Below are 14,136 nucleotides of genomic sequence, written 5' to 3'. Positions count from 1 at the left end.
TTTATTTATTTATTTATTTATTTATTTATTTATTTATTTATTTATTTATTTTGAGACGGAGTCTCGCTCTGTCGCCTAGACTGGAGTGCAGTGGTGCGATCTCGGCTCACTGCAAGCTCCGCCTCCCGGGTTCACGCCATTCTCCTGCCTCAGCCTCCCGAGTAGCTGGGACTACAGGCGCCCGCCACCACGCCCGGCTAATTTTTTGTATTTTTAGTAGAGATGGGGTTTCACTGTGGTCTCGATCTCCTGACCTCGTGATCCGCCCACCTCGGCCTCCGAAAGTGCTGGGATTACAAGCGTGAGCCACCACGCCCGGCCTTATTTTTTTCTTTGACAGGGTCTCACTAGGTCGTCCAAGCTGGAGTGCAGTGGCACCGTCTTGACTCACTGCAGCCTCGTCTTCCAGGGCTAAAGCCATCCTCCCACCTCAGCTTCCCGAGTAGCTGGGACTACTACAGGCATGAACCACCACGCTTGGCTACTTTTTGCATTTTTTGTAGAGACAGGGTCTCGCCATGTTGCCTGGGCTGGTCTCAAACTCTTGGGCTCAACCCATTCACCCGTCTTGGCCTCCTAAAGTGCTGGGATTATAGTTGTGAGTCACCATGCCCAGCCCCATCTATTTTGAAATAAATTATAGATTTGAAATATTTATGATATAAATAGAATATTTATAAAACATATTTGAAATACACATTATAAATTTGTGTATACATATAATTTATGTATTTATGTATAAGTAGTAATATATATTATACATGTGCATGTGTAACCGAGCTGCGTGTGTCTTTCACACTGAGTGCCTTTCTATTTGGATTAGGCACAGTTTTAGTGCTCAGCTGCCCCAGGTGGCTTTCTTTATCTTACTGGACTATAGGGGCCTGACCCTGCAGATGGGCGTCCCCTCCTGTTCGGTGCAGAGCTCATCCTGTCTTATGATTTCACCATCCTCACCTCCAGTTCATTGATTTCACCTGATCTCAATTGACATTTGAGTTCAAGACACTTCCTGATCTAGTCACTTTGCCTGTTAGGTGATTGAATTTTTGCATTCTTTTAAAAAAGCGTTCCTTTGTGTATTCTATTTTTTTTTTTTTTTTTTTTTAGGCAAAGTCTTGCTCTGTCATGGCTTACTGCAACCTCTGCATCCCAGGTTTAAGCAATTCTCCTGCCTCAGCCTCCTGAATAGCTGGCATTACAGGCATGCACCACCATACCCGGCTACTTTTTGTATTTTTAGTGGAGACGGGGTTTCACCATGTTGGCCAGGCGGGTCTCAAACTCCTGACCTCACGTGATCCACCTGCCTCAGCCTGCTGGGATTACAGGCACTCCAGCCTGGGCGACAGAGTGAGACTTCATCTCAAAAAGTAAATTTGCACTCCAGCAAATATTTTTGAGACTCTGTCTCAAAAAAACAACAACAAAAAAACAAAACCAAAACACAGAAATGACCAAACTCTACACTCAGGTAAAGAGTCTGGCTGCCGGCCGGGGGGCCACAGAGTGTCTGTGAATCTTGAGTCAGGGACGCACACATAGGCTTCTTCTCTTTGTGGACCTGCCAAGTGCCCAAAATCTCTATGGGAGATGCTTTTGTTTTCAATAAAGCCTTTTTAAATCAAACCAGAATTATTTGGGCATAATAGGTGCTCAGTGAATTTATTAGTTGAATTGAATTATTACTTGACAGAAGGAGAGAGCATAGATCGATTTAAAGGTGTTGCAAGTCAACCAGAAACAAGGGTACAATTTTAGTTCATGAATAATTTAGATTAGACAAATTTATTTAGAATATTTATGAGATTGCAAAGTTAGTGTCAAAATGCCATTTAAAAATATGCTTAATAGGCTGGGCACAGCGGCACATGCATGTAATCTCAGCACTTTGGGAGGCTGAGGCAGGCGGATCACCTGAGATTGGGAGTTCAAGACCAGCCTGCCAACATGGTGAAACTCCATCTCTACTAAAAATACAAAAATTAGCTGTGCATGGTGGCGCATGCCTGTAATCCCAGCTATTCTGGAGGCTGAGGCACAAGAATCGCTTGAACACGTGAAGCAGAGGTTGCAATGAGCTGAGATTATGCCACTGCACTCCAGCCTGGGCCACAGAGCAAGACCCTGTCTCAAAAACAAACAAACAAACAAAAACACCTTAATAAGTCAGGAACTACTGATTGTCTCTATGTAACCACCTGCATTCCACGCACTCTGCTGTATCGATTCTACATAAGTCATGAGTCCCTCAGGAATGGACTCTCCAAGTAGAATTCAGCCCCTTTTCCATCTATCAGTGTTTATTTTTGGTTTCTCATTTCTTAGAGCTTTACGAAGAACACAAAATAGCAATTATTCACCCATAGTCAGAAGCATGTTGAATCCTTATTTTTGTGTGATGTATTTTATATTTTTTTAGGCTGAAGCGAGCTGATAGCTTGACTGCTGCAGGCATCTTTCCTGGTTCTGCTGGTCAGTTACCTTCAGCATTTCCAAAGGATGCTAGGTTTGGTGGGGACAGAAGGAATGTTACTGACCCACAATGACTGGATCAAAATTAACAGTGAAAATGGTAGGCTCAACATATACGATGCACTTCAGTAGATTAAACCAACTTAACTCTCAAGACCCTAGTTATTCTTTATTTGCACAGTCATGTTGTGACACTTTATATTACAAAAAGGAAACAGAAGGAGAGAGAGAGGAAAATATCATCCACATATTAGTACAGTGTAGAATCTCACCGTATGCCCCAGGGTCAATGTGAGCCAGATGATTTCAACCTAATGTTTCTCTGTGGCTCCCACAGTCCTAGCGACTTGGTCATTTTATGATCACAGTGCTTAAAGACTCTAGACCTCCCCCTACTTCCTCCTCCTCTCATCTTTGTCCCCCTCTTCTTTGTTTTACTCATGATTTTGTGCAATATTGCCCCTAAATGCACACCAGTTAATTCACCTGGTGTTCAGCTGAATTAATAACTATTTCATTGCTGGAATTAAAAAAAAAAAAGGCTAGGTTGGACTTGAACTTCGTTCTAGAGTACTGTCTGGATGATTTAAGAGATTTTCAAGGGTAATTTTTTTATTTTTTATTTTTTATTTTTGAGATGGAGTCTCGCTCTGTCTCCCGGGCTGGAGTGCAGTGGCGCGGTCTCGGCTCACTGCAAGCTCCGCCTCCTGGGTTCAAGGAGGCTCTCCTGCCTCAGCCTCCCAAGTAGCTGGGATTACAAGCACGTGCCACCATGCCCAGATAATTTTTTTGTATTTTTAGTAGAGACGAGGTTTCACCACGTTGGTCAGGCTGATCTCGAACTCCTGATCCGCCTGCCTCAGCCTCCCAGCATGCTGGGATTACAGGCGTGAGCCACCGCGCCTGGCCGATTCAAGGGCAATTTTAAGTGTACTTGATTTTCATGTATGTGCTGATTTTGTAATCAGTGCCCCAAGTAAGCTGTGACTCCATCTTCCATATAAATGCAGTGCAGAGGGATTATAACAGAGATAGGCTCAAAACGAAATGGGAATTTTGAGAGACTGTGGTGTGTAGGAACTGGGGCTGTCAGGAGAGTTCTCTGGAAGGAGCTGGCACTAGGAAGTGTCATGTCAGTGGCGTGGAGACTCAAGAAGGGAGCGTGATGTGCCAGAGGTCCTGCCGTGGGAGGGTGGTTGGAGTGGAGTGCACTTCTGCCATGCAGGGTGAGCTGCGTCTGGGCTGAGGCATTTATCCCAGAGACACGCTCAGCCATTAGTTGATTCCCTAAGCAGGATAGAAATGGTCCCCATTCTCATGCCGCTGACAGTTGAGCTGAATACGGGGAGCTCTTTGCAGGTTTTAATCAGAAAAGAGACCTGGTCCTATTTGTTGTGTATCTACATGCACATGCACGCTCACACACACACACACATACACACCTCGAACAATTTAAAAAGATAATATATGCATGTGGTAAAAACTATCCAACAATACAAAAGCTCGTGTGTCTCTTTCTTTCTTTCTCTTTCTCTTTCTCTGTCTGTCTCTCTCTGTTTCTTTCTTTCATTTTGAGACAGGGTCTCGCTCTGTTGAGACACAGGCTGAAGTGCAGTCACGTGATCATGGCTCACCCCAGCCTTGAATTCCTGGACTCATCGATCCTCCCATCTCAGCCTCCCAAACAGCTGGGATCACAGGTGCATGTCACCACACCCAGGTCATTTTTTAAATTTTTTGTAGAGACAGAGTTTCATCATGTTGTCTAGGCTGGTCTTGAACTCCTGAGCTCAAATGATCCTCCCACCTTTGCCTCCCGAAGTGCTGTGATTACAGGTGGGAGCCACTGCACCTGGCCTGATTCTCCTCTTTGGACACAGGCACAATCATTGTTATCTCTTTTTAATGTATTCTTCTAGAGACATTCTATGCACACACAGTGTATATACCCAAAAGTATTCTTCACTTTGCTCTGTTTTCATTAATAGTGAATCTTGGAATTCATTCTTAATAATTCATAGTGATCTATTGCATTCTTTTGATGGCAAAAGAACATGATGAGGTCCATCTACCATAATATAACGAGGGCCCTGTGGATGCACGGTGAGGTAGTTTTTTAGTCTTTTTGCTACTTCACAGCTGCAGTGCATATTCCTGGGTGCATGCTTTTGCACATATATCCAAGTCCGTCTTTGGAATAAATTCCTAGAAGTGGAGTTATTTGGTCACAGGGTTTGTGCATTTAAAATTTTCTGGCTGCTGTTGCATTGCCCACTAGAGAGGTTGTACCAATTTGCTCTCTCACAGATAATGTATGGGAGTGTTTATTTCAGGAGGCCTCAGGTCAACTTTTTAATCTTTACAGATTTTCTGGATTAAAAAGATGGCTGATATTGAGCATCATTTTCTTTGTTCAAGAGCCCAGTTGTATTTCTTTTTCTATGGACTGCAATTTTGTGCCCATCTCTATTTTTCTTTTTCTCTTTTCTTTCTTTCCTCTTTCCTTCCTTCCTTCCTTCCTTCCTTCCTTCCTTCCTTCCTTCCTTCCTTCCTCCTTCCTTCCTTCCTTCCTTCCTTCCTTCCTTCCTTCCTTCCTTCCCTCCCTTCCTCCCTCCTTCCTTCCTTTCTCTCTCTCTCTCTCGCTCCCTCTCTTTCTTTCTCTCCTTCCTTCCTTCCTTCCTTCCTTCTTCCTTTCCTCTCCTCTCCTCTCCTCTCCTCTCCTCTCCTCTCCTCTCCTCTCCTCTCTTTTCTTTCTCTCACTCTGTTGCCCAGGCTGGAGTGCAGTGGCACAATCTTGGCTCACTGCAACGTTTGCCTCCCGGGTTCAAGTGATTCTCGTGCCTCAGCCTCCCCAGTAGCTAGGATTACAGGCGTGCACCACCACACCTGACTAATTTTTGTATTTTTAGTAGAGACAGGATTTCACCATGTTGGCCAGGCTGGTCTCGAACTCCTGACCTCAAGTGATCTGCCTGCCTCAGCCTCCCAGAGTGCTGGGATTACAGGCTTGAGCCACTGTGGCTGGCTTTTTTTTTTTTTTTTTTGAGACAGGGTCTTGCTCTGTCACCCAGGCTGGAGTATAGTGGCAGAGTCACGGCTCACTCAGCCTCAACCTCATAGGCTCGAGCAGTCGTCCCATCTCAGCCTCCCAAGTAGCTGGGACTACAGGTATGTGCCACCATGCCCAGTGCATTAAAAAATATGTTTTATAGAGATGGGGTTTCACCGTACTGACCAGGCTGGTCTCAAACTCCTGGGCTCAAGCGATCTGTCTGCCTTGACCTCTGAAAGTGCTGGGATTGCAGGCGTGAGCCACCTCACCCAGCCCTCATCGCCATTTTCCTATTGTGTTGTTAGCCTTTCTTCTTTATTGATTTACGAATGCTCTTTATATATTAAGCAGATTAACTTTTTTCTGTAGTAAGAGTCCTAGATGGTTTTTTCCCCAGTTTCTCATTTGTCTTCTGATTTTGTTCATGTTGTTGTCACTATTGAAAAAATTTCTTTTTTGTTTATGGGGTATTTTATATTTATGTTACCAAGAACTGAAATTAAGGTGGAGAGAAAGAGAAGAGACATGTTTGAAAGACATAAAGATTGTGTGTGTGTGTGTGTAGCAGGTAGAATGGAAAGACCAGGAAGTATTTTTTTTAAGCTATGATAATAGGTGACTTTTGAAGTCTTTTCAAAGAACTGAGCAACAGAGGCCCCAAAACAATCTTTACATACCACAATTCAGGGACAGGAAAGAAAATGTGGAATTAAGGAAATAGAAAAGGAGCTGTCTGGTATGGCAAATGCCACTGGAGGTGGCAGTGTGTGCCCCATGTCTGAAGGCTGTCAAGGCCTCCTGGGTCAACCTTCCTTCCAATGGTCTCGGTCCCAGCCACAGTCCTGGGTATCTGAGACTGGCAGATGAATGGTTAATGTCATTGATTCTAGGCCTTCTCTTGTATTTTAAGGCAGGGTGCTTACAAAGGGTGATTCAGTAAATAAGTCATCTTGTGGAATTCATTTAAAATATTAATCATAGTGGCTGAGCACAGTGGCTCATGCCTGTAATCCCAGCACTTTGGGAGGCCAAAGCAGGTGGATTAGCTGAGGTCAAGAGTTTGAGACCAGCTTGGCCAACATGGTGAAACTCCGTTTCTACTAAAAATACAAAAAATTAGCCAGGTGTAGTTGTGCACACGTGTAGTCTCAGCTACTTGGGAGACTGAGGCAGGAGAATCGCTTGGAGACCCAGGAAGTGGAGGTTGCAGTGAGCTGAGACCGCACCATTGCACCCCAGCCTGGGCAGCAAGATTGAAACTCTGTCTCAACAACAACAACAACAACAACAACAACAACAACAACAACAACAACAACAACAACCAAAAAAAAAAAAAGTCTTAACTGTAGCAGCAACCTGTTACCTATTAACATTTTCCCCTCATCTTCTCCTTTCTCTGTATTTTTTGATAAAGGGCCCATCTAGAGGCTGCAGGGCACGTGTGCGTTTTGAAAGATGCCTTTGACTTTGAAAGCCCATCTGAGATTGCAAACCTCATCTTGGCTGAGAACTTCGAGGCTGCCCTGGCTCTTCATCTCTATAGGGGAGGCAGGCTTTTGCAAGGTAACCCTCTTTCTCTTCAAAAGTAAAACACTAGAAATTCTGAAAACCAGAAGTGCCTGTAATGTCCGATAATACGGGAAACAGTGTCTCCTGTTTATCCAGTTCAGAAATGGGAGACATGCAATAATCTCTTTGGTTTGCTTTCTTAGTGCACAATTTTCTTAAATGTTATAACAGTCAAGAATGGATGTGTATTGAAACTGTTTTTATCATATTAAAAGTATCATCCTTAATTTTTGTTTGTTTATTTATTTGTTTTTTGGGACAGGGTCTCACTCTCACCCAGGGTGGAGTGCAGTGATACAATCTCGGCTCACTGCAACCTCCGCTTCCTGGGCTCAAGCAATCCTCCCACTTCAGCCTCCCAAATAGCTGGAACTATGGGTGCATGCCACCATGTCCCCTAATTTAAATTTTTTTTTTTTTTTCAGGGATAGGGTTTCACCCTTGTTGCCCAGGCTGGTCTTGAACTCCTGGGCTCAAGCAATCCATCCTCCTCAGCCTCCCAAAGTGCTGGGATCGCAGGCATGAGCCTGGCCCTGAATTTTTTCAGTGCATATTTCGTCTTTCAAAATATATTTTTTCAAAAGAATTCTTTTACAAATAGAGCACTTATGAAAGATGTTGTTCAACCTATCAATTTATGAGGAAACTACTAAGATGTTAAAACCAGTTTAAAGCACATTCGAGCAACTGGAGTTTAAATAAGCAATTTAATAAAGAATATCAGAGTAAATTCACGAGGTTAGTTGCAGAACTGATTAACATCCAAGAAGGCAATGGGCCCCAAGCTTTGGAAGTATCTTTTCTACTGGACAGAAATGATTTACATCTCTACCTGACACAAAGCTACAAATGGCTTAATGTAACTTCACAGAGTATGAGCTTTCAATTAATAGTAAATAGTGAAGTCAAACAACAATACACTCTCAGAAAATGAGTCTTTAGAGGACCCTTTTAATTATGGCTTCCTAGAACATTGCAAGAAAATGCATGTGGACCTTATTTATTCTTATTATTCTTGACCTTATTTTCAGGTTGTGGAAAATTTTTAACACTCGCAAGACCCATCTGACTTTACTTAAGAGTATAGCAGCCACCAAATAAAGGCAAGACAGATATTTTTGTTATTGTCCGGCCTGAGTGACTTTCCTCAAACGTGAATTAAATGACATAGTAGTGGTATCATTTGTGCTGCACCATTTTAAGGGATAGTAATAGCATGTCATTGGAGGATCAAAATTTAATCCAGTCATCATCACATCAGGATTAAATTTTGGTCAGCAAAATGTGTCACACTTTCAAAAATTTTATAGGTTTTTTACTGAAGGTGATTTTTTCATTTTTCCACATTGTATCAAACCTTATTTAAACTCCAGCTCTTTTTCCTGCCTCCTGTTCCACAGGAATTTGAGCCCTCTCTGAACACTCTTCATATACGGACACATCTTACTATGTGTTCTTTTTTATTTTGTCAGGTAATACATGAAAAATTGCCCCGGTGTAAAATGTAACTGAGTGGTATAGTATGAAAAGTAAGCCTGTCTCCCGCCTCTTATCCCCACCGTATTATTTCTCCTTTCCAGAGGTAACCACAGTTACCATTTTCTTGTTATATTCTCCTAGAAATATATATACTGTATTGATTATCTATTATTACATAACAAATTACCCCCTGCCCCAACTTAGTTGCTTATCACAGTACATTTGTTATCTAATAGTTCCTGTGAGCATTCAAAAGCAGCTTAGCTGGGTGGTCTGTCTCAGGGTTTCCCATGAGGCTGCAGTCTCATCTGGTGGCTTGACTGGGGCTTGCTGATGTGCATCCATTATAGTGCACTCATAAGGCTGTTGGTGGGAGGTCTCAGTTCCTCACCACATGGTCCTCTCCATGGCCCTCTTGAGTGTCCTCATGATGTGATGGCCAGCTTCTCCCTGAGAGAACCATCAAAAGAAAAGCAAGTTGGAAGTTGCCTTATTTTTCATGACCCAGGCTCGGAAGTCAATACAATATGAATCCCACAATATCCTTCTGATTACACAGGTCAGCACTATTCAGTGTGAGAGGGCACTACGCAGAGCGTGCACATGAGGAGGTTCACGTACACCCATGCATGTATTTATATGTACCTCCTCCCCCACCTTAAACACACACACACAAATGGAAGCCCACTGCCGAATATATATTCAGCATCTTCCTTTTCACCACTCAGCCACACATCTGGGAACTTTCTCCCATAGCGGCACATACATAGATCTATCTCATCCATTATTCGGAGATGCCATCATTTAAGGTCTTCAATTAATAAATGTTTACGTTGTCTTTAATTTTTCTATTTCACCTATTAGAATGCTTGTCTCTGTACAGACATCATAGCATATGAACTTGGGAGAATATATCTGTACTTCCATATTTTTGCATCTGTGCCTGAACAATCTAAACGAACTGTTTTCTGTATATGCGGACAGTGTTTCTGAAAGTATTATTTCTAGAGAGTTATTTTCTGCTGAACAAGTATATGACTTTGAATTTTTTTTTCTTTTTTTTTTGACACAGGGTCTCACTCTGTTACCCAGGCTGGAGTGCAGTGATACAATCTCGGCTCGCTGCAACCTCCATTTCATGGGCTGAAATAACCCTCCCACCTCAGCCTCCCGAGTACAGGCATGTGGGACTACAGACATGTGCCACCACGCCTGGCTATTTTTTTGGTATATTTTTAGAGACAAAGTCTTGCCATTTTGCCCAGGCTGGTCTTGAACTCCTGGACTCAAGCAATCCACCCACCTTGGCCTCCTAAAGTGCTGAGATTAAAGGCATGAGCCACTGCACCCAGCCTTGAATTCAGTTTTAAGTGTAGTGAAACACAGTCTGAGCTTTGTCTCTGAATGTGAAAGAAGTGTAGAGTTTAACTTTCCTTATAGGCCAAGATGAAGTTCGGAACCCCTGATAGCTCAGTAGGAACCTTTGTAAGGTGGTCACTGATTGTTGCAACTCTTTTATGCAGTCACAAAGCCTCGGCCCTGAGTTTAGTGATTCTGTTGACTGTGAGTTGTGTAGTTTTCTTTTCTTTTTTTCTTCAACTTTTAAGTTCAGCAGTACATGTGCAGGATGTGCAGATTTGTTACACGGGTAAACGTGTGCCATGGTGGTTTGCTGTACGGATCATCCCGTCACCTAGGTATTAAGACCAGAATCCATTAGCTATTCTTCCTGATGTTCTCCCTCCTCCCACTCCACCCCCAACAAGTTGTGTCATTTTCTGTAAAGTGATATTTATTATTTTTTTCTTTCTTTTTTTTGGGGGGGTGGGGGGGGCAGAGTCTCACTCTGTGGCCCAGGCTGGAGTGCAGTGGCATGATCTCAGCTCACTGCAGCCTCTGCCTAGCAGGCTTAAGCAATTCTCGCGCCTCAGCCTCCAGAATAGCTGGGATTACAGGTGCGTGCCACCATGCCCAGCTAATTTTTATATTTTTAGTAGAAATGGGCTTTCACTGTGTTGGCCAGGCTGGTCTCCATGTCCTGACTTAAAGTTATTTGCCCGCCTCGGCCTCCCAAAGTGCTGGGATTACAGGCGGGAGCCACCAAGTACGGCCGGCCCCTATTATTTCTTTTTAAATGTTTTACACACATATGTGGAACATTTTATTCCCACAAGTGGGATTAGGTCTGTATATTTAACTCATATCTTAGCTACTTTTCCAAATCCACAATGCTACATCTATCTTATTCTTTTTATTGGCTGTGAGGTATTCCACCATGAGAATGCACCATCCTTATTAAAAGTCTCTCTCTTGGTTTTTTGCTATTCCAAGCAAGGCTGAAATATTTTCGATTACATTTCTTTACTCCATTGTATGTGGGTGTTGGAAATATAAATTCCTAGGAAAGCCTGTGGGCCAAAGGGCTGTATAACTTTTGTTTTGATTGACAGTGACAAAATGCTATATGGAAAGGTTATTCCAGTTCATATTCTACTAACAGATAGGCAAGGACTTATTTCTCTTCTAGTCAATTTGCTGGGTTTTTGCTTTTTCCTTCAAACTTACAGTTCTCAATTTTACCATGCTTGACCTCTGCTTCAAATAAACACAAAGTCATCTGAAGTTAGGTTTGCTTCTCCTAAGAGTTGAAGGAGGAGAGGAGCGAGCCCTCTGCAAAACCAAGCTGTTGCCCAGAGGAAAAAATTACATTGCTCAATCTAATAAATATCGAGAACTGAAGCCATGCTTACTTTTAGTAAATGTGGTTAAACTTTTACTTGTTCATTCCTAGTTGTTGCCCATATGGAAATTAAACAGTATTTATTCCTCAGGGTTATGTTTTTGAAGGTTAAAGTCTCTCTGTGTAGCATCATGTGTAAAAAGCACCAGAACCATTGTCAGTAAGAAGAACTGTCCCTGTGCACTGTGAGGTTTTCACTTAACAAAGTACCTGGGGACCTTCTCTGCACCAGTTGCAGACACTGAGTTGCCCTACCCTGTCATTAACTGGCTGTGTGATACTTCATTCTGTGCATACACAACACATTTCTTAGCCTTCTATTGATTAAACTGTATTTAAAAATATATAGTACTTATTGATTTTTAAATTATTTATGGAGGTGATTTGGAAACTATGTAAAAATACAAAGAAGAAAATATGGCACCTGCAATTTTGCCACCCAGAAATGACCACTGTTTGTGTGTGTGTTTTTGGTTTTATTTATGTTTTTATTCAAAATTAAGTTTGCAAAAAAGATATACTTTTACAATTAAGCTTGCAACTTCTTTTAAAAAATATTTGTAGTCAGCTGGGCGCGGTGGCGAGTGCCTGTAATCCCAGCTACTTGGGAGACTGAGGCAGGAGAATCGCTTGAACCCGGGAGGTGAACGTTGCAGTGAGCTGAGATCATGCCCATGCACTCCAGTCTGGGCAGCAGAGTGAGACTCTGTATCGAAAAAACAAAAACAAAAGCAAAATATATATATATTTATAGATATAGATACATAAAATATATGTATATATTTATAGATATAGATACATAAAATAAATATATATTTATATGCCTATATAAATATATATTTCTTATATATAATATATAAAAATATATATTTTTTGTGGAGTATTTAGTATGTGCTAAGCGCTTTGATAAATGCTTTGGATGCAGAGATATTGCTGTATCTGACTCTTGCTCTGTAGTTTGTGTGTATATTTTAAAAATTGCAATCATATTATACTTATAATTTTGTAACCTATTTTACAATATGTTAGAAATAGATTGTATATATTTCCTCTGTCATTGAATGTTCTTTTGCAGCAAGTTATGAATGGTCAAGTCCTATTTCCATTTTTCCCCTCAGTTTTAAACAATATCGTGATGAACAGCCTTCTGCCTAAACCTTTGGAGCCCATTTCCTTTAGGATTTTCCAGAAATAACATTGCAGGATCAAAGGGTATATGCATTTTTAAAGCTTTTCATACATATTGCCAAGTTATAACTAGTCACATTTATTTAACTGTGTATATTAAATATTGCTAAGTAAAACCATAACGGCTTGGACAAGTGGAAGTTTGCTTTTCTGTTTAAAATCAGTATTTTCTGAGCAAATAATTATATAAAATCGCCAAGTAGAATATGCAAATAATGGAAAATAGCACCTTAACAACATTCATACACATTACAGATATATTGCAGGTCTAATGCAATTTGTTTGTTTGTTTGTTTGTTTGTTTTTTTGAGACAGAGTCTGGCTCTTGTCGCCCAGGCTGGAGTACAATGGCGAGATCTTGGCTCACTGAACCTCCACCTCCCAGGTTCAAGCAATTCTCCTGTCTCAGCCTCCCGAGTAGCTGGGATTACAGGCACCCGCCACCACGCCCTGCCAATTTTTGCATTTTTAGTAGAGATGAGATTTCACCATGTTGGCCAGGCTAGTCTTGAACTCCTGACCTCAGGTGACCCACCTACTTTGGCCTCCCAAAATGCTGGAATTACAGATGTGAGCCACCACATCCAGCCTGGAAATGTTTTAAAGAACAATATCAACTTTAATTCCTTAAGCTATGGACCAATTATTATATGAACATTAAAGTAACATATTATATTTGTTTCTCCCTCTTGGGCATGTCTGTAAAATATTTTTGACATGCATACCAATCCATCGTTTCAAGTGTATGAGAACAGAACTTTACAGGTGTCCTTAACTTAGATGGAATAGAACCTGTTCCCAGGTAGTATGCTTTCTGGACTCTTTCCTATATACCCTAAATGGCACACAAGGAAAAGCTTAATTTGATGCTGGCCAAGAGTGTGTTAATGAAGCTCCTTGTGTTTCTATTTATTTATTTATTTATTTATTTATGTTTTTTTTTTTTTTTTTTGAGACAGAGTCTCACTCTGTCGCCAGGCTGTAGTGCAGTGGTGGGATCTCGGCTCACCGCAACCTCTGACTCCCCTGGTTCAAGCAATTCTCCTGCCTCAGCCTCTTGAGTAGCTGGGATTACAAGCACATGCCACCACGCCCAGCTAATTTTTGTATTTTTAGTGGAGACAGGATTTCACCATGTTGGCCAGGCTGATCTCGATCTCCTGACCTCATTATCCGCCCGCCTCGGCCTCCCAAAGTGCTGGGATTATAGGCGTGAGCCACCATGCCCAGCCGTGTTTGCTTTAGGCTTGAGCCTAATAAGGAAGCAGATAGGGTAGGGTGGCTGATTGAGAAGCCAAGTTGAGGGCCGGGCGCGGTGGCTCATGCTAGTAATCCCAGCACTTTGGGAGGCTGAGGCGGGGGGATCACGAGGTCAGGAGTTCAAGACCAGCCTGGCCAACACGGTGAAACCCCGTCTCTACTAAAAATACAAAAATTAGCTAGGCATGGTGGCGGATGCCTGTAATTCCAGCTACTTGGGAGCCTGAGGCAGGAGAATAGCTTGAACCCAGGAGACGGAGTGTGCAGTGAGCCGAGATCGCGCCACTGCACTCTAGCCTGGGCGACAGAGCTAGACTCCATCCCCCCCTGCCCCCCCAAAAAAAGAAGAAGCCAAGTTTAGGAAGCTATGATT

General features: G+C 42.2%; 1 protein-coding gene across 6 annotated transcripts in view; it reads left to right on the top strand.

The window, feature by feature from the left end:
- Window positions 1–14,136, top strand: part of GLT1D1 (glycosyltransferase 1 domain containing 1) — a 187,684-nt gene that overhangs the window by 17,311 nt on the left and 156,237 nt on the right. For all 6 annotated transcript variants that reach the window (XR_009209161.1, XR_009209162.1, XM_032168280.2 and 3 more), the window contains exon 2: window positions 6,942–7,090. Coding sequence is in view for 3 of the 6 variants with exons in the window: in XM_032168280.2 (XP_032024171.1) it covers window positions 6,942–7,090 (149 nt within the window). In the remaining 3 variants the exon portion in view is untranslated. The remainder of the gene's footprint in view (window positions 1–6,941; window positions 7,091–14,136) is intronic.

Source organism: Hylobates moloch, unplaced genomic scaffold (genome assembly GCF_009828535.3).
Source record: "Hylobates moloch isolate HMO894 unplaced genomic scaffold, HMol_V3 SCAFFOLD_12, whole genome shotgun sequence".
NCBI classification, from domain to species: Eukaryota; Metazoa; Chordata; class Mammalia; order Primates; family Hylobatidae; genus Hylobates; species Hylobates moloch.
The sequence above is the reverse complement of the archived record's forward strand: the minus strand, read 5'-3'. Positions and strand labels throughout refer to the sequence as shown.